The 27,961-nt window shown below is 47.0% G+C and overlaps 1 protein-coding gene across 2 annotated transcripts; it reads left to right on the plus strand.

Moving 5' to 3' along the window:
* The first annotated feature begins 260 nt into the window (after positions 1-260).
* Positions 261-26,108, plus strand: TRNT1 (tRNA nucleotidyl transferase 1). 2 transcript variants are annotated; one of them, XM_078612922.1, is made up of 9 exons: positions 261-409; positions 983-1,171; positions 6,290-6,487; positions 10,899-11,092; positions 12,392-12,530; positions 17,662-17,788; positions 20,888-21,081; positions 22,788-23,041; positions 23,900-26,108. In XM_078612922.1, exons 3-9 carry the CDS (start codon positions 6,352-6,354, stop codon positions 24,164-24,166), a joined length of 1,311 nt encoding a protein of 436 aa, XP_078469048.1. In that variant the 5' UTR covers positions 261-409; positions 983-1,171; positions 6,290-6,351; the 3' UTR covers positions 24,167-26,108. The 2 variants fall into 2 exon arrangements, with proteins under 2 accessions (XP_078469048.1, XP_078469047.1); XM_078612921.1 differs by lacking the exon at positions 261-409 and having other exon boundaries at positions 712-1,171.
* The last annotated feature ends 1,853 nt before the right edge of the window (positions 26,109-27,961 follow it).

Below are 27,961 nucleotides of genomic sequence, written 5' to 3' on the forward strand. Positions count from 1 at the left end.
TCACGACGTTTCGACTGCAACACAAACAATCATCATCAGGTGTGAAATCCACAGCGATTTCCACAGGATTTCCACAGCGAAATCAACGACACATTTGTATTGTTTGGGTCTTTCGGTAAAGTCACGTAGTAGGTTCAAAAAAGTAATAAAGTAAGGGGCCGTCCATAAATGACGTCACGCACCTAGGGGGGGGGGGGTGTCAGACATTTGTGACGATGTGTGACGAGGGGGTGGGGGTTTGAGAAATGTGACGTCACATGAAAATGCGGAACTTTAAATAAAAAGCGTGTAATACAAATTGAAAGGGAGGAAGCCACTAAAGGCGAACTGTTTTATACTTAAGCGATCTCACCTTTAAAACCATTACTATGAATACTATTGGTCGCGAAAGCCTACGTGTTTAAACCGGGTACGACGTTTCGCCAGTAATTACAACTCGCCTCATGAGGCGACAGCACAGATTTGTGGAGAACAACCTCCTGTTCGCGTTCCTTAAATCGAGGGGGAGATGCCGATGGCATCACTCGTGAGCCCTTCACGTGCGAAGTTGGTGGTGGTGGTGAATCTTGATTTGAAGCTTTGGTGGTGGTGGTGGCGGGGTTTGGGGGGTAGATTAATGAATGCATATAAATGACATTGGGTATATCCATCGCCGGTTGGGTTATACGTGAGTTGGGGGGGGGAGTGGGATGGGGATTTTGACTTAACACTTTCGTGACTGCAGGAATTCATATTCTTTTGGTACCTTCGGTTAAGTCACGTATATAGAAAAAAAAATGTAAACAAAATTTTATTTTACATTTTTAAATAACATTTGTATTTAAAAAAATAGTTTCTATCTACGTGACTTTATCGTAAGAACCAAAGAATAGTGATGGGGATTACATTTGTCTGTCCGAAATGAGAACACACAAAAAAACAAATCGCGTTTTTTCGCGTTTTTTTTTGTGTGCGCGTGCGTTGCACACGCGGCTCGCCGTAGTTTTGCTCCGGCCCTGCGAGCGGCTCCAGCGTGGCGACTCCCGGGGCCGGCGACCCACGACGACGACGACTTCATCGGCGTTCGCGCTTCCAGGCGGAATGCTTCTGACAAGAAACCTTTAGGACGTCGGCCCGTACGCTAAGACGCCTTCGAAGGGCCTTTCGTCGCCAGCTGTCGGGAGTTTTAAAGGCGAGTGACGGCCTCCTTAGCGCAAAGGACCCCCCCCACCCCCGACCAAAACAAAAAACCCCATCGCAGTTTCGAGAGTTTTTGATTCACGCGAACGGTAACCGAATGAAAACCGGTGGATAAAACCGGTTACTGCTTTTGCCGCGCGTATGTAGAAATGTTTGGGAATGCAGCATTGGAACGTGTCGCTGCCATCGTCGTGGCGATGGTGGTCGAACTCGGGGTTCGACGGTTCGATCCCAGCTCTCGGCCTGTTGAAACAAACCCCGGGGGGTAATCTATCCTCACCGATCGGCGCGTATATCGGAGCCGGTAATCAAATCTGTCAAACTCTTTACCGATTTTAATCGTTACAACAGACCGAATGTTGACATTGTGAACCGTTCAGCAGACTTCCCGACTTGTTGTTAAACTTTGGTTACCAACAGCACCCCGACCGACAATCGTGTAGTTTATTATACGGCTGATAACGTGGAGGGTGAAATGCAGGAATGTTTTCTTTTTATATTTGTGCTGTGTCCGTCGCAATCTCGCTCATTACGTGTTGTGTGTGGTTATTAATCCGCTAGGGGGCACAGTTGTATCAGTGAACACATTCCTGCGGAGGGAGCTGGTAGGAACGTTGGGTTGCTTGGTCAATGGCCAGGGTCAACGGCGGCGTGGTGTATTCCGCAAATATGCCCGACTGTGAGGGCGGGCACAAGCCGGCGTGAGTAGGTGAAACGTTGAGTTTTATAAGGGCACCACGGGGTGACCAGCCCCTCCCCACCCAGCCCCACCCTCCCCACCCAGCCCCTCCCCTCCCTACCCAGCCCCACCCCTCCCACCCTCCACCCAGCCCCTCCCCACCCAGCCCCACCCTCCCCACCCAGCCCCTCCCCACCCTCCCCTCTCCACCCCTCCCATTTTTGGATGCAGGACGGACGGACACAATAATCCCCTGTGGACTGGTGTAACTAGGAGGTTCCTATGGGAACCTCATTTGCCAGTAAAAATATGATAATTGGTTTTTTACCCTTCTATCTGGCAACAAAACTGACACCTTTTTACAAGGAGTCATGTTTGCATAGACCGCAATACCTGCAGTCATAAATACAAACAAAAGACATAACTCTGATAATGTGCACTGTCCTTGAAGTTGATTGGTCCACACCCGAGACAGCTTTCCTTAGAGCCTAGTCTCACATGGGTTGGACCAGATGACGCCAAAAGGCGCACAACTCAAAGACAATGCACCATCAGAGTATGAGAGCTCGGGGCAAGCATCTACACTATGGGAACCTCATTTGCCAGTAAAAATATGATAATTGGTTTTTTACCCTTCTATCTGGCAACAAAACTGACACCTTTTTACAAGGAGTCATGTTTGCATAGACCGCAATACCTGCAGTCATAAATACAAACAAAAGACATAACTCTGATAATGTGCACTGTCCTTGAAGTTGATTGGTCCACACCCGAGACAGCTTTCCTTAGAGCCTAGTCTCACATGGGTTGGACCAGATGACGCCAAAAGGCGCACAACTCAAAGACAATGCACCATCAGAGTATGAGAGCTCGGGGCAAGCATCTACACTATGGGAACCTCATTTGCCAGTAAAAATATGATAATTGGTTTTTTACCCTTCTATCTGGCAACAAAACTGACACCTTTTTACAAGGAGTCATGTTTGCATAGACCGCAATACCTGCAGTCATAAATACAAACAAAAGACATAACTCTGATAACGTGCACTGTCCTTGAAGTTGATTGGTCCACACCCGAGACAGCTTTCCTTAGAGCCTAGTCTCACATGGGTTGGACCAGATGACGCCAAAAGGCGCACAACTCAAAGACAATGCACCATCAGAGTATGAGAGCTCGGGGCAAGCATCTACACTATGGGAACCTCATTTGCCAGTAAAAATATGATAATTGGTTTTTTACCCTTCTATCTGGCAACAAAACTGACACCTTTTTACAAGGAGTCATGTTTGCATAGACCGCAATACCTGCAGTCATAAATACAAACAAAAGACATAACTCTGATAATGTGCACTGTCCTTGAAGTTGATTGGTCCACACCCGAGACAGCTTTCCTTAGAGCCTAGTCTCACATGGGTTGGACCAGATGACGCCAAAAGGCGCACAACTCAAAGACAATGCACCATCAGAGTATGAGAGCTCGGGGCAAGCATCTACACTATGGGAACCTCATTTGCCAGTAAAAATATGATAATTGGTTTTTTACCCTTCTATCTGGCAACAAAACTGACACCTTTTTACAAGGAGTCATGTTTGCATAGACCGCAATACCTGCAGTCATAAATACAAACAAAAGACATAACTCTGATTTTGTTGCCAGATAGAAGGGTAAAAAACCAATTATCATATTTTTACTGGCAAATGAGGTTCCCATAGTGTAGATGCTTGCCCCGAGCTCTCATACTCTGATGGTGCATTGTCTTTGAGTTGTGCGCCTTTTGGCGTCATCTGGTCCAACCCATGTGAGACTAGGCTCTAAGGAAAGCTGTCTCGGGTGTGGAGCAATCAACTTCAAGGACAGTGCACATTATCAGAGTTATGTCTTTTGTTTGTATTTATGACTGCAGGTATTGCGGTCTATGCAAACATGACTCCTTGTAAAAAGGTGTCAGTTTTGTTGCCAGATAGAAGGGTAAAAAACCAATTATCATATTTTTACTGGCAAATGAGGTTCCCATAGTGTAGATGCTTGCCCCGAGCTCTCATACTCTGATGGTGCATTGTCTTTGAGTTGTGCGCCTTTTGGCGTCATCTGGTCCAACCCATGTGAGACTAGGCTCTAAGGAAAGCTGTCTCGGGTGTGGACCAATCAACTTCAAGGACAGTGCACATTATCAGAGTTATGTCTTTTGTTTGTATTTATGACTGCAGGTATTGCGGTCTATGCAAACATGACTCCTTGTAAAAAGGTGTCAGTTTTGTTGCCAGATAGAAGGGTAAAAAACCAATTATCATATTTTTACTGGCAAATGAGGTTCCCATAGTGTAGATGCTTGCCCCGAGCTCTCATACTCTGATGGTGCATTGTCTTTGAGTTGTGCGCCTTTTGGCGTCATCTGGTCCAACCCATGTGAGACTAGGCTCTAAGGAAAGCTGTCTCGGGTGTGGACCAATCAACTTCAAGGACAGTGCACATTATCAGAGTTATGTCTTTTGTTTGTATTTATGACTGCAGGTATTGCGGTCTATGCAAACATGACTCCTTGTAAAAAGGTGTCAGTTTTGTTGCCAGATAGGAGGTTCCTACCAGTATTATCTCGCTGAACTGCCCCGTACAGTATTGCAGTTCATGATCACATCATATTTAATTCAGTCCTGTCAACCCACATAAGTTACCCTGTATTCTTGTACAGGGACATTGAGTTTTCGGGTCCATACGGCGTACAGCCGTTTCAATACGGGCAGCAACACAAATCTGTCTTTGTGTTTTTCTCCTTGTGATGGGACTTTGTAGTATGAGCGTTGAGATTTATAAGGGCACGGGGTGACCAATACGGTCTGAATTGGTCTGTAATAAGGTAGGGCACTGATAAGGGCATGCCAGGTATGGTCATTCTACGTTGGCAGTGGCACACGAGCACTAATGACACAAACTCCACAACACATTAGAGGCAATACCCTGTTCTATAAGGGACACGATGTAATTGCGGACGTTCGGCCAATGCAATTAAGAAGAGCAGTGGCTCTTATCACCTTATTGCAGAGGAGATGAAGAAACGTATATTGCCTGGAACGTCGCTTATTATATTTATATAACCTTTGGACGGTGTGGTTGACGAACGTGTTGTGGGTGTCTCTGGAGGTTGGCTTGCCCCTGGAAGGGATGATTGGCCGACTCACCCGTGGATTTGAACTAAATTTAATGAAAATTCATTTGAAGCAAAGTTGTGGTGTTAAGTGGTGGAAATTCCCCTCGACTGTTGGAGGGAATCTTTTCACCCTTGTTGTTCCAGAGAAGATAGGCCAGCGTCCACACACAGCTCAAGGGCAGTATTTACATATTACACTCCGTGCAAGCTGTGTAGACTGGGCGAGTGAGCTTTTAGTGAGCACCTATTTTAGGCCGGCAAGAAGTGAGCGAGGGGGTAATGTTGCCAGCACCATGCCTGGCCACCTTTGTCTTCCCGGTGGAGCACATTAGCCAACACAATGCTGGCCCTACCGCAACGTATAACCAACCAACCAGACAGTAACGCTTAGGTCTACCCTTAACTCAAACCATCTCGTGAACAAGCAACAAGTAATAGTTTTTCCCACTGAACATATAACTCCAACTCTGGTACTTAGCCGAGGCGCCTTATCACTTTTTATTTGCTTCTCTGGTTTAACATTCACACTGTCACGCATAACATACGAACACAGGATAGTTTATACATCTATTTATAACACTAACAACGCGACACGCTTGGCTGTGACGTGACCAAGAGATGGCACGTTTTCCGCTTGTTAAGATTGTCAGAATTCAAGCCCATCGGCCGCCTCGGCTAATTCTCCTGTATATAGCCCATAAATACACAGCATCTGCTTCATGGTGAACATTAAAGTTCCTGTGACAGCGTTCAGAAAATAGTGGCCCCCGTATCCTGGCATCATGGTCCAAGTTTACCACGTAAAAAGGATGTCCCGTGAATTCCGTATTTTTAAAACTTTTTATTGTACCTAGTAAGGTCCACTGCGCTATATAGTTCTCTTTCAGAAGCGACCTGGCCGCAAGTGATAGCTCAATGAAGTGGCTTATCACGTGGAAATGTTTTGCAGCCAAACACTCTGAGCGCACGTTTCATAAATGTGGAGGAAAAAACCAGAGGACCCGGAGAAAAATCCACGCGACCACGGGGAGAACATACAACCTCCAAATATACAGACGTCAGGTTTGGGATCAAACCCACGACCTGTATACCAGGCGAGGTAGTTAACATCTCACCACCGTGGCACCCCTAATTGTGGATATTGACACGGCTGCATCGCCTTACTAGCAGACTCTACTGCTCTGTGTAACAGCACCTTGGTGATATCTTTGCACACTAATATCACGAATACCAAATGTGCCACATAATTCTCGATTATTATTGCTCTTGTTTTTTCCCCTTAAGGTTGCATAGCGACGCTAGTGACCCTGGGGTGGAGTAAGTTCACTGGACCCGGCCGCCACCGCATGCAGCGGATGTTGTGGAGCCGACTCGTGCTGCCTGCCTTCAGGACGCTGCATTCCCGGGTGGAGGGACGCACCATGAGGCTGGGCACCAGCGAGTTCCAGTGCCTCTTCACTGATGGCCTCAAAGCCATTGCCGGTACTGCCTAGCTTCACCACTGCCCCCCCCTCACCCCCTTCATGGGGCTGTATGTGTGTGTGCCTTTATATGGGGAGCAGTAGTGTAGCAGTTAGTGCGCTGTGCTGTGAAACCGGCGCCCCGAGTTTGATTCCCGCTCACGGCCAACACCAGTGACTATTATCTGAACTGGGCCTGGGCCTATCCTAGGTCGAATCGGACTCAAATGAGTACCTTGTGCGATGTGTAAACATCGCCACTGGGGAGACAAATGTTGGCCGGGCGTGGTGCTGGCCACCCACCCCCTCGTGTGCCATTGCCGGCCTTCAGAGGTACTCGCTAACAGCACTTGCCCCAACAGTCCGCTCAGGCTATACGGGGGATATTTGTCTTTGCCTTTGTGTGTTCGCAAGCCATAGCTGTAGCGTAGAGAAGATGGAGCGGTAGCAGAGCGCCCTACGAATCCGGCGACTCGAGTTCTATTCCCGTTCACAACCAACATCAATGGTGAATATCTGAACTTTAGATTGACTTGGCCTCATAAGAGTAGTACCTGGTGTTGCATGTAAACAGAGGCACTGGGGAGACAAATGCGGCCGCAATGCATGGTGCTGGCCACACCACCGCTTTGTGTCCTGTGCTGCCCTTCATAGTGTCTTGTCTCAGCAGCCTGACGAGGCTATTTTGAGGATCTTTGTCTTTGTTTAAGCCATATGGGCAGCCTTTAGAAAACTTACGTCAAATCCCTGCAGCAGACCAAGCAGGGATTTCTTGTGCGTTCCTGTCACGCTCATAATGCTTTTAACTATCGGTGATGTGCAGCTTAGTTGACCTGCCTAAATATTTGACACTAAATAGTATTGTAAGTTTAAACAGACGTATATTAAACGTAGGTTGGAACGCTATGTTTCCCTGGGGTTGAAAGTTAAACTCTCCGTCAACTGATTGAAACTTTGTAGATAGGGACTGCCACTGCATCCTGAGCCGTCCTGCACAATGGTCAATGTGAACAATATAATAAGTAATATTAAAAAAAACTTTTTTTAAAACACGCTTTAATAAAATGTACCATACTAGTAATGGAAGAACTCCACGACTCCAGGAAGTGGCCCGAAGCTTGCCATAACGTAAGGGGACCGTGGCCAATTACAGCCAACATCAGTTGAGCGTGGACAATTAGACCCAAGCCGAAATATAACATATAAAAAAGAATGTTTATATAAAATACATTTGTTATGATAGAATATAGTATTGTCATCAGTATGACATTAGTATACCAAGTTTGCAGTCGATACCACATTGGGAAGTGGGTTAAAATTTGAGGATATAACAACAGACAGAGTGAGTTAAATAAAAGCGTGTAATAAAACAATATAGATTTTCGTTAGAGCCACCACCATGCCGCCCCAGTGACGAGACTGCAGTGACTCATTAAGAGAGTATGGGAGTGAGCCTGATCCTATGTCTCTCTCTGCTTTCAACGTCTCTCCACAACACCTTTCTCTTCAGCCCTGTGCCTTCGCAATCATTAATTGCATCTTTTCACTCCTTCCCTTGATGGATTCCTCCCATTGTCTCATTCGTTTATTTTAGATTCATTATTACACTTGGTTGTCCAGGAAAGCCGCACTGAATTCCAAGACTTTCAGCAGGTTCCTGCCACGTTTTCTGAGTAGGGGGCAATGTTGTCTGTAATTCTGTACTCATAACGTATACATGCAGTCCCCGTGTTACTGAATGGTTAGGTTCCCGAGAAATATCCGTAACCCGAATTTTCCATGTCGGAAACTGAACAATTTTCCCCCAAATTCAAGATAAAATCCCTTAGCCGGAAATAGTTGTGCCTCCTCTACCGTTTTCTCTCAGTACCGTATCGCGTTGTCGTCCGATTTGTTATCGCTAACCGTATTGCATCTTTCTACATACGCTATGCACTTCCTAGGACCCTTTCATTTGATCAAATATCATCCCTAACACTACCCATACTTAAACTAACGCAACATATACTGTACTGTGTCCAATTGTTAATGAATACCCCGAAGCATAGGCAAACAAAACAATAACGTAATGCTGCAAAAGGAAAATAATTACCCAACGCTACAAATAAAATCCATTTACCTTAGTCCTAGCGGGGCCCGGTGAAGGCGGCGTTTTGGTGGTGAACGTGGCTTTTATGCTCTAAATCAACCACTTTACGCTTGCGAGCAGGTCCTGCACTCTTGCAAGCACTTGGTCGCTTTCCAGGCATTATTCCAATGCAATTAAGGGTAGTACTGCACTGAAAGTTACGACACGATGTGGCGGGTACAGTATGCTCACGGTAACAATGTAACAGCGTGACTCGGAGTGCGACACATTACACCGCCGCCTTGGGGAATATGCAGCCCCACTTTACGCCTCGCTCCGCTAGATTAATCTGCAAGCTCACCGCGCTGCACTATTTGCGCTTGGTTAACTAATGCAAACATTTACGCATACAGCATAATTTTTTAACATGATTTATGGGAGCATTTCCGTAAAGTCGTATTTCCGTAACCCGGGGACTGCCTGTATGTGCATTTGATATGTAAGTTGCTCGTGTTATTAACTCAGCTTCAAGCTTGCATTGGGCATCCTAGGGCATTCGGTCCTGGTACATATGTACGGGATATATTTGTTTGTTTCTGGTTATATGTTTAATTTTACCTGTCACATCGCTGCCACGTCGAATGTCTTTGGCTCAAATGAACTCCTCTATAATTACTTTCAGGTTGTGATCGATTTGTCATTGATCATTGCTTGTAATTAATTTAATAACTAGATGCATTACACTGATAGTTCACAAGGACAAAGTCGCATGAACTGCCATCCACGGTTCGGAGCACCTTAGATTGTTTAACATCCATCACTTGATGCAGCAAATCTGGCTGTGACAGTCCCACCTGATGACGGAGACTTGTGTTGCCTCCGAAATGTCGTGATTTTATTATTTGATTTTTTATTAATTTTATTTTTTACCTACGTGACTTTACCAAAAGAACTAAGAGTATGAATCCATAATATAGGTTTTGTGGGTTGGATTGCGAAAATATGTGTTGTTAAATCCACCATCACCCGACACAGCCAATTAGTAAGGTTTGTCACATAAACAGAAAATGTCAATTTGTTAGAAGTACAGTACACTGGTGTGTTGGAGAGCAAATCCCCAACATTTACAATCTGAGTACGACGTTTTGCCAGTAATTACAACTAGCATCATCAGGCGGACAGACAGATTTTCGCGAAAGCCAACGTGTTAATTTGTTTGACGTCACGTGGGGACATTTTCTTTGTCCATTTTTACTTGAATAGCTTATCACATTTTCTTAAGATATTATATCAATGTTGATGAATTGGGGTGAGAAAAGCATGACTTCATTTACGCTTCATGAATGGGCTTCAGAATTTTATCCCAATAAGTGTGAATTAAATCTTTAAAAGGCTGTGATAAATTATTATTTTCAAACAAATTGGCACTTACTAAGCAAGACACTGGCACAATGATTGCATAAAATTTAACAAAAAGAAATTGGTTATGGAAAGAGATTATTTTAGGGAAGAAATATGATCCACAATGACACAATAAAAAATACATGATTAACTAAATACAGGAATCCCCCGCTATGCATAAGGAATGCATTCTTGGGAAATGTTACATAAGTTGAAATTACTTAAAGCGAACTCTAATTTCCCGTAGACATAATGTTAAAATCAGGGGTCGAGTTCCGAGTCGACATTTCTGGAAAAAAAATGTGTGTACAAAAATGTGATTATAATTGGACGTACATTTCAACAAACGATGAAAACAGATAATTATATAAACCTTATCAGAGATGGTTGAAGAGTCTACTGACGGACGCCTCTTGGAGTGAGCATTGGTGGAGTGATGCAGACGAAGGGGCAGGATGACCTGCCTCTTGATCTTGACGATGAAAGCTGGAGCCACAGGATTGTTCACCAGAGGAAGCTGCGTCTCTTCCGGGCTCTTCCTCGGACCTGGTACAGCTCCTCAGAGCAGTGAATGCCATCGGTTCATGTCCTTTTAGCTCTAGAGCTGATTTTTATTTTTGGATTATCCTCTCTGAAAATGTCTATTGCTGCTTCCCAATGAATAACAACCTCTGACAATCCTTTTGAAGTGAACATTCGTGGTGGTGGCGGTGGTGGTGATGGTGGAGGTATCGTTTCATCGGCCTCTTCCTCAGCTTATTGATCTTCCAGCTTCATCAAATCCTCACTTGACAGGGGAGCCCACACGGTGGGATTTGCCCCAGGCCCTTGCTGTGGATGGCCCTGAAGGTCTATAGAAATTGACAGCTTACACCATATACAAATACTGGCATTGTAGCCAAGTTGCAGAATTATGTTGTTTTCTTCTTATTATTATTCCTCCCGCCAATCGCGTTCGCAACAGCGCTGTTTGCGGAGCACGGGCACGAGCTGCGGATTGCGGGTGGCGCCGTGCGGGACTTGCTGAGCGGCAAACAACCTCAGGACATCGACTTCGCCACGTCCGCCACCCCGGCACAGATGAAGGAGATGTTCTCAGCGGCCGGTGTCCGCACCATCAACACGCTCGGCGAGAAGCATGGGACCATCACCGCAAGGGTGCGCCCTTCGTCCCACCACCACCACCACCACGATAATCTCCGTCGTGCAAACCATTAACGATGTTGTAACTGTCCATCGCACAGTTTTTTCCCTCTCGCTGTCGGAGAGCGGAGAACGAGAGACTGATTCAGGGACACCGCAGGCGAGAGAGAAGTCAGCCAGAACCGGTTGCCCAAGCTCTGTGGTCCTACATTTGGATGTTTGATGAAATGCATTGATGAATCTGTATGCATGCGGGAGGAAACCAGAGGAAATCAGAGTGGCCGGAGAAAGCTCATGTATGTGTCGGCGGGGGGAGGTAACGCTCCCATTCCTGACCAGTTGGAGATACTTTTGCTGTACTGCCATTCCTCCGGTGAGCCAGAAGATGGCGAAACTTGCCCGGTAGGAAGCTTCACGAATTTGTATGGTTCTCACATCCCTCGCAATTTTACAGTCGTGCACCGCCAGCGCTCAGCTATACATATATTTTGATTTAAAGCTTTCGTGACTGCAGGGATTCATATTCTTGGTTCTTTCGGTAAAGTTACGTAGAAGGGAAATAATAAGGTGAGAATTTTTTATTGTATAATATTTATATTATTTTATTATTTCCCTTCTACGTGACTTTACCGAAAGAACCAAGACTATACATATATTCATAATATTTTACACCGCTTTACTTTGGCCCAAGGATCAAAAACCTGGTTTGCTCAGCAGCTAGCATGCCACTCGTGACCCGCTTATGGTTTTTCCCAGGGTTGGTCGGCTCGTATCCAACGTAGGTCCGCCAATAAAGCACCGCGGGGAATGGTATCAAACTGCGTGCCATATGCTGATTTATGTGGCTGTGAAATGCATCCATGGCATTATTGACAAGAGTAGACCATGATGAGCTAGGGTCATGGCCTAAACCTGGAAGGTTGCCCACGATTGTTAAATTACCCATTTGTTGCTCCATGAATGCTTGTTAGAGCAGAAAGCCTCCAAGCTAAGGCAAGCAGAGCATCCTTTTGGGCCAAAGCTGCTGCTGCAAGACGATGCATTTCGTCCTGTAATTGACGCCCACTGCAAATGCATTCGGCCGGAATCCCCTAGGGAGGGGAGCGGGCAGTGCTACGTCGCCTGTTCGCTCCGGTATATAAAACCAAACAACGTCCCCTTCTATTATCTCTCGCATTAGTCTACCGCTCGAGCCGCGGGTGCGTTCCATCGGCAAGCTCGTTCGGCGGGCCGAAGCCTCGGCTTACCAACCAGGCGCGTCCTCTTGCGCGCTCGAACCCGCTCGCTTCCCTCGGCATGCCCCCTTGTCTGCAGGTGCACGAGCAGAACTTTGAGATCACGACGCTGCGAGTGGACGTGACGACGGACGGCCGCCACGCCGAGGTGGAGTTCACCACCGACTGGCAGACGGACTCTGAGCGGCGTGACCTCACCATCAACTCCATGTTCCTAGGCAGGTGCCCACCCCCCCCCCCCCCCCCCCGAAGGGGATTTTGCACCGTGATCACGCACGCTCCGTTTTGACGATCCAGCTCTCGCGTTATCACTCCAGTCACTCGCTCACTGACGGTCTACCACCTCGTTACCAATATTCTATCGTTGCTGCCGCCGTGGTTATTGGTTCGGTGAACTTGTCACTCATTGATTCCTCCACCCATGTTGAGGACTCGGTCTACCTCGATTGATTGTGTCATTCAATCCACATTGCGTTCGAGAATCACCACTGCAGGTCACGATACATCTCATTCTGATTCATTCCTCGCACTGCTCAGCGAGGGAATTCCCTCTTCGTGTTTCTCCCCCCCCCCCCCCCGCAAGCCCTTCCAATTACCTTGCTCCATTCAAGAAAAATGTTAACTTTCATCCATTACATTTTCGATGGTGATGTTTTGTTGGTTGCCATTTGATATTGTGGGCCTTTGGGCCTGTGCTCACAAAACTAGGTGAAAAAGCCCACTCTGTGTTGTGCATGCCCTATCCACTGCTGGAACGAACAGTGGGCCGAGCATGCCGAGACTCGTGTCTGCAGCCCTGTGCAGTGCAGACTACATCACTACTACCTCAACACTTTGACGACTATATTCTTGGTTCTTTCGGTAAAGTCACGTAGAAGGGAAACAATAAAATAATAAAAATATAAAACAATTAAATTCTCACGACGTTTCGATTGCAACACAAGCAATCATCATCAGTCCATGCCTTCACACCCACTTAATGAGCGCCTTCTCTCATTGCCTGCTAGTGCCCCTCCCATTCCCTCCAAGTATTTCATTGCTCTGAGACGTTTGTTATATTTTCGGCACGTTACAGATGTAGGTTGTTTCACAACTTTCGGGCCGCCTTTTACCCATTGCCACTTTAAAATTGGCTACATTTTGGTGAATGTGTGCCGCACAAGTTGGTTTTCTAAGGAGTGATTTGCTGATTCCACATTGCATCTTTATAATGAACGCGTGGTATTAGCTTGGAGAACGAAGCACGCAATTGCCAAGATATGTGCATGTGACGCCACAGTTTTAGAGCTGGGATATAGAAGTGTTTGGATGGCATGGAGCTCTCAATTGAAGGTTAAAATGCTGGACTAGATCAACTCAGCTCGTTGTCCCTCCAGGGTCTCCAAAATAAGCACCACCTGGTTAGTGTCACTCAACATGAGGTCGGAAGTGGGATTCCAGTGCGGGAAATAGTTCCTGCCACAGGAATTTAATTCCTTCGACTGGCTCAAGATTGAATCCTGCTGTCAGTCGGGGCTGCTGCATATCTTGATTAGTGATGCACATGTAAATCTTCCGCTGGATGAAAGCCTTCCCATGTCATCCTGGGCATGGAAGTCGTTTGGCTATACCGCACCACACGAGTGAGTGCGGCAGTGGTTGGCACAGTGCGCTAACCACTCTGCCAATCTCAGATTTTAATGTTTTTAATATTTGGCTTATCAGTGGCTGATACTGTGAGTCCATTCTGGAAATATTACTGAAGGAAAGCAATAACCCTGCTTTAAGCCATCTTCGCCAGTTTCGGAGACCAGCAGTGGCTATGTGATGGAAGGGAGCATAGATCTGGGAATAAAATAATAGATTTTCTCCGCACTGCTGTCTGCCGCCCGAAACATAACCCCATAGCATCCATGCATGGTGGGCAACTATCCAAGTACTCGCCAGGCTTAGTTATGCTTAGCTTCTGCGGTCTTTTGAGATCGGGTTACATGTTGAGTGATTTGGTTATAGGCGTGGATTGGTGATACATCGGCGGCAATAATAATATTACACCCATAATGGTGCTGTAGTAAAACTCTAATACGAGCGCAGCCTCACAGGAGCACGCATTATTACATCCGTCGGGACTCTACGGAGTTACAACTCTATTCCTCATTGACCAGGCCCCTTAGTCCTGTGGGACCTTCCTCCAGTGATACAGATCGCTTGCAGTGCTGGACATTGCAAACGATTGGGCAGCCAATAAAACCCAGAAAAAAAGTGTCCTCACATGACACACTCATTTACGAGCCCGCACTGCAGTAGTTTACTTTGGGGAAAGAAAAAAAAGAAACTTCCAGTCTACAGAGGGTAGGATCTGCAGTCACGGTCCGCTTGGCCGAGGCGACACGAATCTGTGGGAGAGACTCCGAGTTGTACTGAATTTCTTTCAGCGGCGTGCAAAACTGTCCACTCTAAAGAAGATAGATGGATGGTCTGGGACCGGCTTTTGTGGGGGGAGAGATTTTTCTATTTATTCCTGCGTCTCTATCTCCCTTTTTCAGACCAAATAGCTTGGGGCCCGATATTTATTTTGGTCATTTGTGGTCTATCTGATTGTTAGAGCCACAACACAGGGGGGTAATAAAAGGGAGAGGACATTGCTGTGACTTTTGTTTAAACGCTTAATACCTGTGTCCAAACATTTTCTTTGTTTACTCTGCAACAGCCTTCTCCAAACTCGATGGCCCATTGCATGATTTACCAATTTGCTGGAAAATGTGAATTCTTAAAAAAGAACTGTTTCAGTCCACCTTATCTAAATGAAGTTTAATCTCTGAGCCCGGTCCAAACATTATCATCATGAACCGTTTATTCTGGGACTGTGTTCAGCTATTTTATCAGCAACTTGGGCAATTTTAAATTAAGGCGGTTATTTATTTTTCTTTCTAGGGGCATTTGTTATTTAAACAGACAATGCTTTAAAGGGGAACATTTCCACACTTATAAATTATACATGCTACATTACAGTAATAAATACGTCACACCTAGTAATTTAAGTGGCATTGTTAAATATGTTAAAGGGTGTCAAGTTATTTGAGATGTCTTATTTGGCCATTTATGTTAACACTGCTTCTTGTGCAGTAGAATAATGGCTGTCAACACTCTTTGTGCACATTATTAAAACATAAATTCCGAAATGCATAAATACAAATTACGCCTTCCATTGCAGTCGATGCATCATTCTAAGTGAATCAACGCAGCCCGTGTGTATACGCTGAGCCTAATTTGTGCTGAGACACGGAAGGCCTCCGTACTAAAGTCAGATGTTGACTTGTGGGTGTGTGCCTCGTAGTAGTGACATTTAATATAAGCCGACACGTTGCACTTTTAGAGCGGAGAATGCAGACGTGGATGTCTGATTTACATATTTAATCAACTCCTGGATCTTCATTTTCTTCGTCATGAAAAGCCTTTGCATATTTGAAATGTGGACATCTTGTGAATACAAATTGTGTTGTGATTTTAATGCATTGGGCATAACCATGCCCTTATTTATTGGTGAGAGCTATTTCGCGTAACTTTAGGCAAATGTGTAGCCCTGAAATTTGTGGTTCATGCCACACCGTTCCATTAGTGGGAGCTTTGGAGATCCACTCTAGGTGGTGTTTTTGGCCTGCTCTTCCTCACTGGCCACACCGTCTTGAAAGAGGGCGCGAGTTTCCCACACTTTACCCCAACACTCAACCTGCCATTCTACTGACTTGTGGACCCTTGTATGCTGCTTCGTGGAAACTTGGGGATTTAAGAAACTTTCCCCTTAACATAAATGTTGCTTATTTCCAGCGTTTTTTTCTATTAATTGGCAATGTATTTATATTCCTGGGTCTTTCGGTAAAGTCGCGTAGATAGGTTCAAAGAAAATAAAAAAAAAATATTCCTTGAACCTATCTACGTGACTTTACCGAAAGACCCAAGAATATGAATTCTTGTAGTCACGAAAGCTTTACGTCAAGATTTAATGTATTTTATACTCACTAAAATTTAAGTTTTAGAACAAACTGCATCACGTAAAAAAAATATGCAATACATGTTTTTTGTGATAACGGTGTGGGATGATGACTCCTTGTGTTGATAATAAGGATGCTGAAGTTGTTAATATTCATTTTTTTCTGCCATGATGATGATTGTAATTTTCAGTACTTTCAGCCACAATACGTGCCAAATGGTATAATATACACACATAACAGGTCAATTAAATACAACTACAGGCTGTGTTTTTACTGTAAGAGCAAAGGAAAATTCCAATGTTTTGGCCGACTGATGTTCGTTAAATCCTCCTTCGTCTCGGTGATCACGGTGTCGAGATGTTAACTCCGTCGCCTCGTGTACAGGAGGAGGTCGTGGGTTCGATCACGACCATGGCGCCTGCATATTTGCAGTTTGCATGTTCTCCCCGCTGTCGTGTGGATTTTTCTCCGGGTCCTCTGGTTTTTCACTCCATATTTAGAATCAACATCACGCGTTTAGAGTTTTTGGCCGCTCTAAATGTCCACGTGATAAGCCACTTCATTGAGCTATCCTTTGTGGCTGGGTCACCTCTGAAAAAAATCTGTATAGCTCAGTGGGCCTTACCTGGTAACATTAAACTTTTAGTTAGTAATTAAATTAACCCATTTATTTAATGAATATTTCTACTGAATCAATAACTTGAAAGCCTACATCTACCGCATTCCCCTGATTATAAGACACTCGGGAAAATAAGACAAACCCAAAATTTTTGTGCCCTGTGTCAATCATTTTGTAAAAATATAGTTACACACATACCACAACCAGATTATTTGATACACTCCCAACTTTTGCTTTAAACTACAGCGGGGAAACAGCATCCTATAATCTGCAGAACGCGGTGTTACAAATATCGCATCTTGCTACACGAAGCCTAAAGTGTCATTGTCATGTCTCCGTTATGCACAATGTGTAATTATACGATGAAGCGGTCGGTCGGTTTATTTCGCGTGAGGCTCATTGAGCTAATAAGCTCTTTTCCAACGGATACCCGGCCAAAACGGCCGATTCATCAGCACGCACAAGGGTTGTGAAGTACAAAAGCAGGAAGAGTTAATAAACATGACTAATCTAGCTAGCAATCCAAAGTGACGTGCATGACATTAGTGAGAGGAACTCGAAAATGGCATCTCAAATGGCATTCATGCACGCCATGAATTACAATTGCATTTCATTTGTAAATTAACACATTCCAAATATGGCATTATTAAGTTCCATACACTATCATAGCATGCACTACACATAGCAGGCGCGACTGTACGATCGATGCCTACGGCTACGAGGCATCGTGCAGTGACGCCCTTTGTCGTGCGTCGCCAGGTCTCGATGGGACACTTTACGACTACTTCAACGGGATGGAGGACCTGAAAAATAAGAAGGTGCGCTTCGTAGGAGACCCAGAGAAAAGGATCCAGGAAGATTATCTCCGCATCCTGCGATATTTCAGGTGCATACTCCTTTCATCTGTCCGGAACAGTGGCGCAGTGGTTCGCAGACTGCACCTATGAACCTGCAAACCTGAGTTTCAGTTCTGACCCTGGCTAACATAATTGATGTGTGATATCTGAATCTGTCCTGTCCTGCACGCCCTCCACGCCTCCCCCCCCCCCCCCCCCTTTCTCCAGGAGGGTCTTGTAATGTGTTTTCAGAGTATGGGTAATTCAAAGAATCGCCAAACTGCGACTGTGGTAAAACCCAAAACATCAAACGCATCACTGTCGAGTGCACCATCCACACACAGCCTGGCAGGATCGCTGCAATCCATACAGCGTCTACTGCCGCCTTGGATCAGTTGAAGGATCTTAACATTCAACTATGACATCGATACACACTTACTCTCTCCCCCCCTCCCACACCATACGAAAGAAGAAGAGGGTAGGTGTGACGATTGCTGGATTGCTATTAGCGTAACTTCTTAGCGAATGTACCACAGGGTTGATGTCCGGAGCCAGTTGACGACGCTGATTTGTGGTTGCCTGTGTGTATTGCTCAGATCGAGAGAGCAGTGCGTGAAGGTCTTTTCCCCCATACGACAGGAGGATTGCACGGTGTTCCCCAATTAAGTAATTTACAAGTAGTTTTCAAAATAAAGGTTTTTTTGGGTGAGATCGCGTAAATATTAATGTGTCGTTAACCCACATTTTTCACAATTGTGAATATTGTGGGTTTACTCTCCCAACACGCCGGTGTGCTCAAGTAGTAACTAATTGGCACGATTTGTTCACGTGACAAACCTCACTAATTGGCTGTATCGAGTGGTGGTGGGTTAACGACACATTAATATTTACGCGTTCTAACCCAAACACCTTATTATGAATAATGTTGGTCACGAAAGCCTACGTGTTAAACTCATTTTCAAAATTTGGCACTTGTACATACCTTCAAATACCGTACGTGTAACCGAGCCTTGGGACTCGAATAAGTTTCCCACAATTATTTTGGCTCACTTTTAAACCATTTACCACTCCTACATCAGGATTAATGGCTCAGCACTTTACGCGATTGATTTAACGAAATGGTGCTTTATTATAAGAACCAGACTCTTGCTAATATTGTGAAACAATTTGTAATAAATCATTTATGTAGAGAGAAAAAAAATAATCCCCCCGTCTGCTGAACTTGGACGTACAAGTCTGGCTTTACTTTTCTTTTGAAAATCAATATTATGAATCAGTCTAGAGAAATAACACAATGGGTGTCTGCGAGAGCAATCAAGCCGCTGTGCACTTGCGTATAAGTAGTCTTTACATTCATTGATTTTTGCGGGAGGTGCAGTCTCGTGGAGGATATATATTTCTTCAACGCCACCTATTCTGCGTCTCGTAAAATAGACGGACGGGATGTCTGTTTTTCGTTTTTTTTGTTTGTGTGTGTGTCGGTGACTTGAAAACCATATAAATAGTTTTTCGGTGCAATAAAAAAAAGATTGTGATGAATGAGAAAGGATCAAATTAAAGTCACAACCTGAATACAATGCTCGTTAGGTGGCCAGATGACTCGCATCATGTTTGACCACTGAGGCATCGCTGCTGGCTGCATTGATGCTCGGGCAGCCACGCCTGCTTTAAGCCAGATTTACAAGTGTAGCAACAGCCAAATATTCCAAAGTGGCTACAGAACAAGCACTATGGTGTCATTTTTCACCTTTATTCCCTGATGTGGAAGGCGATGCCCTTGTGAAATGACCATTCCAAAAGGACCTCTTTTTTTCCTCGCCCATTTCGGGTGACAATTGGTGATAAAATACCCAAGACCTGAACATCTATTTGATGAAGTGCTGAGCGCGTAGACGTTAATGCTCTCTGGCCGGGTGGCTGTGTGCATGGCATGCTTGGTCTCGCGTTTGGAAGGTTGCAAGTTCGTACCGCGGTCAAGAGATTCGCTCGGCCCATCGTTTTCTCCAGGGCGGTTAAATATCTACCGCTTGGCAGAGGTCGCAAACGGGTTTTGATTCCTTACCCGTACCCGGCCGCACCAGGGTCGCAAATGGGTACCCGTACCCAGCCGGGTACGGGTACCCGTTCCCTACTCGTACCCTACCCGAAATGAGTGACAAACGGTTACTCACCAGTGACTCACGGCCTACCCATACCCGGCCGCACCAGGGTCGCAAACGGCTACCCGTACCTGGCCGGGTACGGGTAGGCGGGTATCGGGTAGGGTACGGGTATCGGGTACCCGATTGCGACCTCTGCCGCTTGGTGGGACGTCAACAGTGGTCGCGTATTGGAGAGACCGGCCTGTGGAATTGCTACGACTGTTTGGGAGCCACCAGTGGAGATGAGCGGCTGCCCCCCCATTGATGCTCATTGAGTCGGGAGACACTTTGACCTGTTGACTTTTGAGCTGCAGTGCTGAGCCATTGCTTCTTGGAGGGTGGCTTGTGTGTGCGTGGCAGGGGGAGCGGTAGTGTAGCGGTCAGCGCACTGTGCTATGAACACGGCCAACCGGGTTTGATTCCCGCTCACGGCCAACACCAGTGATGATTATCTGAACGAGTTCTGGGCCTCCCCTTAGGACGACTCGGCCTCACTTGTGTACCTGGTGCGGTGTGTAAACATCGACAGTAGGGAGACAAAGGCGGCGTCTCGTGGTGCTGGCCACCCACCCCCTCATGTTCCATTCCGGCCTTCGTTGGTGCTACTCGCTAGCATCACTTGCCCAACGGTATGTTAAGGCTATACGGGGGATATTTGTCTTTGCAGTGGCAGGACAGTGGTTAGTGCATTGCGGAACAAATCTAGCCACCTGAGTTTTGATTCCAAACCTTAGCGCACATGAGTGGCAATTAGCTGAACCTGTCCTGGGCGCCCCCTCCCCCCCGAGTTCGATTTGGCCAGCTTTAAAGTGACCGCCCACTCCAGTGTGCCGACAACTCGCTCGGCGCTCGGGAGACAAAGTCGGCCGGGCCCAGTGCTGGCGAATCCCCCCCCCCCCGACCTCACGTCCCCGTGCCGGCGTGAATGTGCCCTCGCTAACGGCGCTCGCCTCGACAGCCCGTGTCGAGTAGACGCTTGATCTCAATCCGTGTACGTGGCGCTTCCAGGTTTTATGGATCCGTGGCCGAGCACGCGGACGCGCACGAGCCGCAGACGCTGGTGGCGATCGAGCGCAACGCGGGCGGGCTGGCCGGCATCGCGGGCGAGCGCATCTGGGTGGAGCTGAAGAAGACGCTCATGGGAAACCATGCGAGCCACCTCTTCGCTCTCATCTACAAGCTCGGCGTGGCACCACACATAGGCACGGCGTGTTAATATAATAAATCCGGTATTTGACCAGAAGCATTGGCTTCCTGGAATGCATTGTAAGGTCGCACTCAGTGCAGACAAAGTGCTTGCCACAAATGAACCAGAATAGCTTGCTGGTCTCCTCAAGGAGCATAAACCCTCACCACGTGATCCTAGCCGTGGCGGCTTTTGCCTAACCATCGACCAAAGACGGTCACCGCATCACGCACTTTCAGATGCGCTTCTGGGGCCATCTGGAACGCTCTTCCAATATTAGGAAGCCACTTTAGCTATGCACTTTGAAATCTAGATTGAAAGCTCATTTGTTTAGAACTGCTTTTTGTACATAGTTTGTTGTCCTTCCCCCGCACCTCTCATGAGAACGGTTGGCTCCGTACGGTGCGAAAGAAGTTCAGTGTACATATGGTTATAATGATAGCCGAGATGCTGCCGCGGCGGTGTAATGGTTAGGCACACTCGACTTGCAATCCGGAAGACGCCGGTTCAATTCAATCTCCAGTTGAAGCAATGGGTGAGCTTATTACGTCCCCTCCCACTGCCGCTGTTCGCCCAGCCATATAAGTGGGTACACCACAGTCAATCAGCAGGTCGTGTCGATGGCTAGGAGAGATGGCCAATGTACTCTCCATAGAGGGGCTCTCGAGAACGAGTGGGCAGGCCGTTCTGCGAGCAGCATCGTAAACAAGCGATTGAAGGGCTGCACCTGAATTTTACATCGGGACATAAACCCGGTGGCGCCTGTTAGCATAAAATCACGCCACCCCGTCTGGATCCCAGCGGCCTCGCTTCACTCAACAAATATAAACGAAGGCGAGGGATGGAAGCGAGAGTCTGGACTGCGGCCGATGTCAAATGTAAACATCTCATACAGGACCCTCCCGTCGAATTTTCCGGTTTCAACCTTCCATGCTGCCAATGGCCGACCATCAACCGAATCAGGACTGAGCTGCGTGGCCGATGCGGCCACCTGACGCACAAATGGCGCGTCAAAAAATTCAGGGCAGCCCTGCGAGTGTCCGGCCACGAATCCCAAACCATCGGCCGCATCCCAAACACTGGTGCTGCTTTCACTTCTTTAAAGGAGGAATGGACGAAATCCACTCTGCGTCTGAACAGACAATTGCGTGGATAACAACATCTAAAATTACATCTTTAATCTGCTGCTATCAATCCATACGAAAGAGGGAGAGCTGAATTTTAGTCGTTGTCTCTGCCAACGTTGTCACACCGTGTGAATGGGTGCACCGCAGTCAGATGGCAGGGTTGTGTGTGGTTGGGGTGGGTACTCATTTCTGTGAGAATATGTACGACCAGCGTGGGAAGAGTACCCCAAATATCTCGTGAGAGGGACTCTGGAGCTCTCTCGTAGAGGCCCAATCATAAGCGGCGGCTCGTTCGATGCTTGCACAGATGACACGTTCATTTGTTTGGCCGAATGGGGTGGTGGGAGAGTCTTCACGACATGAATTTGGCACTTCACATGCTATTAAGAAGAAACGTCTCCTACTTTGGTCTTTTTATACCAACACCACGCAATGTTATTGACGAATGTGTTGATTTTTGTTGTCAATCGTGCATTCGTGCACCACTGTCAACGTGGCAGCCGCAACATCGCCCACCGATTCAACCTGTTCAATTTGGCTGCGTCATCACGCGGCTCTCATAACCCGCACGCCGCGCCCACCCCCACGCGCGCAGGCCTGCCATGCGACGGGAACGTGGGCGAGCTGCAGCGCGTGTGGGAGCGCTCGCGCGCCTCCCCCCCGCGCCCCATCACGCTCCTGTCGGCGCTCCTGCGCTGCGCCGACGACGTGGGGCAGCTGGACGCGCGTCTCCGCCTCTCCAAGGACGAGCGCAACCTGGCGGCGTTCGTCGTCAAGCACCGCGGGGAGCTGCGGCCCGACGCGGACGGAGACGACCCGCTCGGCTCCATCAAGGCCTTCGTCACCGACGTAAGAGCCGTGCCGTCACCGCGTTTACTGTAGTGACAACGGTGCAATCAAAGGCATTTTGCATTCGTGACAGTTCCGAAGCGTGGCGCTATGTTGCTTGGCTCCATCAAGGCCTTCGTCACCGACGTGAGCGCCGAACCTCGTGGTGTCACAGTGGTTACAATAACGATGTAGTCATCGAATATATTTGCATTCGTAACATTTCCGTAGCGTGGGTGTATGCTGCACCTTGGCGTTATCCAACTGTAACGCACGTGTCGACCAGGAATATAAAAAGGTGCTCGCGGTGACAGAAGTGACTGAGCTCGCGAAAAGTGGAAACGCTACAGCACTCGATTAATGCGGCTACGACGCTTGAATGGAATGATAAAGTATGTATGTAGACCTTCCATACCGTACATAGCCAACCGTGCTTATCGGAGGTATGGGGAGGAAGGGCAACCAAACTAAACACAAGAAGCATTTTTAAAATAAATTAATTTTTCGATCTAGATTTAAACGTGCATAGCTCCAGTGGCTTCCTAATAAAGGAAGAAAGAGCGTTCCAGACGACCGCAGAAGCGCATCTGAAAGCGCGCGATACGGTGACCGTCTTTGTTCGATGGGCTCGCCAAAAGCCGCCACTGCGAGGATGACCCAAGTTTGCGTGACCGTTTACGCTCCTTAACGAGATCAGCGCGACATCGTGGCTCATTTGCGGCAAGCACTTACGCGCATAATGAGTGCAAAGTATAAACATCGGCAACAGGTAGACAAGGCAGCACAGATTTGCCGGTCACGACACCCTCGTCCCAGTGTACCGCCTGCACCCTTAGCAGGCGCTCACCGACCCGTGTGCCCGATCGTTGTCGCGCGCAGGCACGTCCGCACGGGGAGGCGAAGGCTCGCGCGAGCGAGCTGCTGCGCTACCTGGGCGAGGCGGGGCCCGCCGGCGAGCTGGACGGTTGGAGGCCGCCGGCCTTCCCCGTGAGCGGCCACGACCTCCGCCGGCTGGGCCTCACGTCCGGCAAGGAGATCGGCACGGAGCTGCAGCGCCTGCGCGCTGTCTGGCAGCGCTCGGGCTACCGTGCTGACAAGGACGCTCTGCTGGCCACCGTCCGGCAGGGCCAGAAGTCGAAGTCGTGACGGTCGCTTCGGGTCGGAAGCTTTTCGACTGCGCTCGTTGTGTTTGTCGGTTAGTTCGTCCGCTCGTTTGTCATCTCTCGGTCATTGGTCGTTTGGTGTCGGTGCTCAGTTTCCCCTCGGAACGGTCAGAAATGCTGTTTTTGCGGAAATGATCATTTTTTTGGCAAACCACATTCACCGAGGAGTGGATTGGACCCCGTAGTGGATTGATCTAAATTATTAGCGGCAAAACAAACTTATCGGCGGGGTTGCTGTGGGTGGCGCTTTAAATCGCGGCGTGTTTTACGGGGCAAAATCGATGTGCTGCTGTTAAGAAGTAAGTTTTCGGGTGTTTTTTGTTCAAGTTAACATTTTAAAAGGACGCAAACCAGGACACACACACAACTCCTTGCGGGTCAGTTATCGGCTTTAACAAACCATTTATCTTCTTGTAAACGGTGGCTGCCTGTCTCACAAATGCGTTAATTTACTTTGTGACGCAAATTTTGCTGAGGGGCAGGGTGGGGTGGGATATAAGAGAAGTGTAAAAGCAGCGAGTAAAATACAGCGTTGACAATTACTGGCGGGCATTTGGCGCCCTGGGAAACCGGTGAGCAGTAATGCATGTCCCCACGCACAGGGCAACTCGAGTTCGATTCCCGTTGTGGAATAATCGGCGTTGGCGCTAGACGCGGGCAAATTCAGCAAAAGTTGATGGCCCCAAGTAGTGCAGTGGGCCCTGGGTTTATGAAAACTATAGGGACAAAGCAAAGTCAGAAAAATATATTTCAATGAACATCAAAAGTTAATTTGTCTCATCTTTCATTTGACATATTCTTTGTCTGATCTACAGCTCGTTCCATCACAGCTGTCTCATCTGTATCTCTATTGTCTGTCGTCTCTATCTCTTGTATATTCTGTCGCCTCGCTGCGAGTAACATACGAACCAGTCCTGCTGGGTCCCTCCGCTCCACCGAGCCACACTGACGAGTGTGGAGAAGTACGGTTGGATAGCCACCGTGCCCGATGACGTCTCATTCGTGTACCAGAGAAAGAAGAAGATAGCGATACATATATGTTGGGATGCGTGTTGGACGTATTTCGCACCACCGTAAGTAGCCGACCGTGCTAATCGGAGGCGTGGGGGGGGGAAGGACAACAAACTAAAGACAAAGCAGATATGACGTGGGGAGGGAGGCCTTCATCCAGCAGTAAGCTGACGACGGGGCTGCACACATCATCATTATGATGCGTGTTTGCTTCCTCTTAACCTGTCGTGGGGGGAGATGTGTACCGTCACGGTACTGTGCCGAGCTTCTGGGAGGTGGATGAGGGAGGGGGGGGCATTGCTGGGGTGTGTGGGTCGAGCGAATGCTTAAGTCTCTCACACAGGTCAGTCATCCCTCCTGAGCCAATGTGCCTTGACCAATATTTACCCATCAGTAAGCTCATGTAAATATTAGGGCTGCTGTCTGCACACCGAGAGTGAACCAAACACGATAGGATTGCATCGGAAACCATCCACGGTCCAGTAAGGCGTGTGGCGTTCAGTCGCCGGTACTTAGAGTTTACGTCTGCATAACAACACGTGTTGAAGATTGTGTGTATATAGTTTGCCATACTTGGGATAGATTATAGTGGCTACTGTAATTATGATGTGGGTTCTGTTGTGCGGTACATCTTTGTGGGTTTTTGTTGTATTTTACGTGTGAAACTAATGTACAGAAAGCCCCTTTGTCAATCCACTGCCGGATGAAGTCCACTCCGCGCCGTGTCGGTCACAGAGAGCGTTGCACCGTGCATGGTGACGGTGTGAATATACGATTGTTGGGTAATTGTCAGGAGTGTTTCACGTGTCTTTTTTTTTGTATTCATCCTGAGACTATTCTGATGCGTAATTCATCTGGGGCTGTACTTGAGATGTTTGAAATAAAAAATAAAATAAAAAACCTCATCAAACATTGCCCAATCACATTCGCGGCTTCTTGCGAGATCGGTGCCAGTGTGGGTTAAGTGTATCTATCGCCAGTGCTTAACATTTTATTCATTTTCGTGATGTATTCTTTATGACACTATAAACAGGAGCCTGTGGCAGCTAAGCAAGTAAAGGATTCGGAGTTCCGAGTGTGTTACGACTAAGTTGAAAGAAACCAATTTGAACATGCATTGACTGGTGTGGAATCTGTATAACAGTGTGCACTCTGATAATTGTTTTTTTACCCTTTTATCTGGCAACAAAACTGACACCTTTTTTACGAGGAGTCATGTTTGCATAGACCAGAATTCCTGCAGTCATAATGCAAACAAAAACATAACTCTGATAATGTATGCACTGTCCTTGAAGTTGATTGGTCCACACCCGAGACAGCTTTCCTTAGAGCCTAGTCTCACATGGTGTTGGACCAGATGACGCCAAAATTCCTTTTTTCAGTTTTGTTGCCAGATAAAAGGTTAAAAACCAATTATGATATTTTTTACTGCCAAATGAGGTTCCAATGGTGTGCACTGTTTACCAAACCATGTTTTATTTTACACGAGCCTTCAGGCATTAAACTCTGTCAACATTTGGCAGCATTCCATATAATTTGGATTCTCTCGCCAAGCGTACAAATGCACCTCCCCAAATTAAATGTAACCATTAAGCATCGTTGTGGATAATGTTAACAATAAATAAATACTACCCCCTTACCATATTTGTCTCTCTATATGAACCTTATGGTGGTACCCTGGGGTACCATGGCATTCCGGCTCTCGCATAATGTCCGTGATGCGGCAATCGACTCATCTCGACGAGCTGTACACGATGCACCACTACGGTGCGTACGAGCGTTCAGGGTTTCGGCGCAATCGTCCTCGCTGCGTTTCGACATCGCGGAGTGTGGCACTGATTTCGGATTGATTGGTACCCCAGTCGTGGAGTTAAGTCCACCCCTGGGAAAAAATAGTGTCCAAGAAATAAAATATTTAATTGCCTCGGCCAGTTTGTATTATTCCTCCATAAGGATCATATGAATAATTTAAAGTATTGTTTTACACAAACCATACACAGCCTTTTGGGGGTGCATCGTAGCAGTATTGCTTCAGAAAAAGATAATTCTTGACCAGTTTTGACTCTCTCATCAGGAGTCGGGTTTACTTGAACCAGTGCTGGTGAACTGCTCGATGTTTATAGACGAGGATTTTCTGCCTGTCCCGTAAGATATTGCTGGTCATGGGAATTATGTGACCATAATTCACCATGCTGTGTGGCAGTCACCCATCCGGGAGCTATCCAGGCTCAACTCTGCTTGTGTTCGGAAATCCGATCAAAGTCGGTGCAATCCGGGTCATTTGGTCAAAGACATGTACTCTTTAACAGTCCTGTGTAATCGAGTCATTAACGCAATCACCTGAGTAAGAGATTGGCTTCATATTTTCATATTGAACTTCAATAATCATAAAAGATTGAGTCATGCAATTTCTTGCTCATGCCACTGCTGGCAGATCTTGCAGGGTATTTGCCAAAGCCCCTTCTTACTCTTTGGTTCTTTCGGTAAAGTCGCGTAGGTAGAAATAAAATAAAATAAATCACGACGTTTCGAACGCAACACAAGCGTTCGTCTTCAGGTGAAAATCGCGATAGTTGCGATGTCTGCTGCCTTGTTGCAGGGTATGTCAGAGCCACTTCTTCTCGCATGGTATTTGGCCTACTATTTCCACGCTGGCAGACTTGCTCGAAGCGGTGTTAAGTACCCACAATTTACCACACCACTTTGGAGCTTGCGATCGACTAGTTGCGGTGTTCCCACCATTTTTACCGCTGTGTGGACGGAGCCG

This window comes from Lampetra planeri, chromosome 40 (assembly GCF_965212315.1).
Source record: "Lampetra planeri chromosome 40, kcLamPlan1.2.h2, whole genome shotgun sequence".
NCBI lineage: Eukaryota > Metazoa > Chordata > Hyperoartia > Petromyzontiformes > Petromyzontidae > Lampetra > Lampetra planeri.

Excerpts from the sequence above, each read along its gene's own strand:
- TRNT1 (XM_078612922.1), top strand. The coding sequence starts at position 6,352 with ATGCAGCGGATGTTGTGGAGCCGACTCGTGCTGCCTGCCTTCAGGACG. Across the intron at positions 6,488-10,898 it reads TGGCCTCAAAGCCATTGCCG|CGCTGTTTGCGGAGCACGGG; the intron begins GTACTGCCTAGC and ends CGTTCGCAACAG. Across the intron at positions 21,082-22,787 it reads CGGCGTGGCACCACACATAG|GCCTGCCATGCGACGGGAAC; the intron begins GCACGGCGTGTT and ends CCACGCGCGCAG.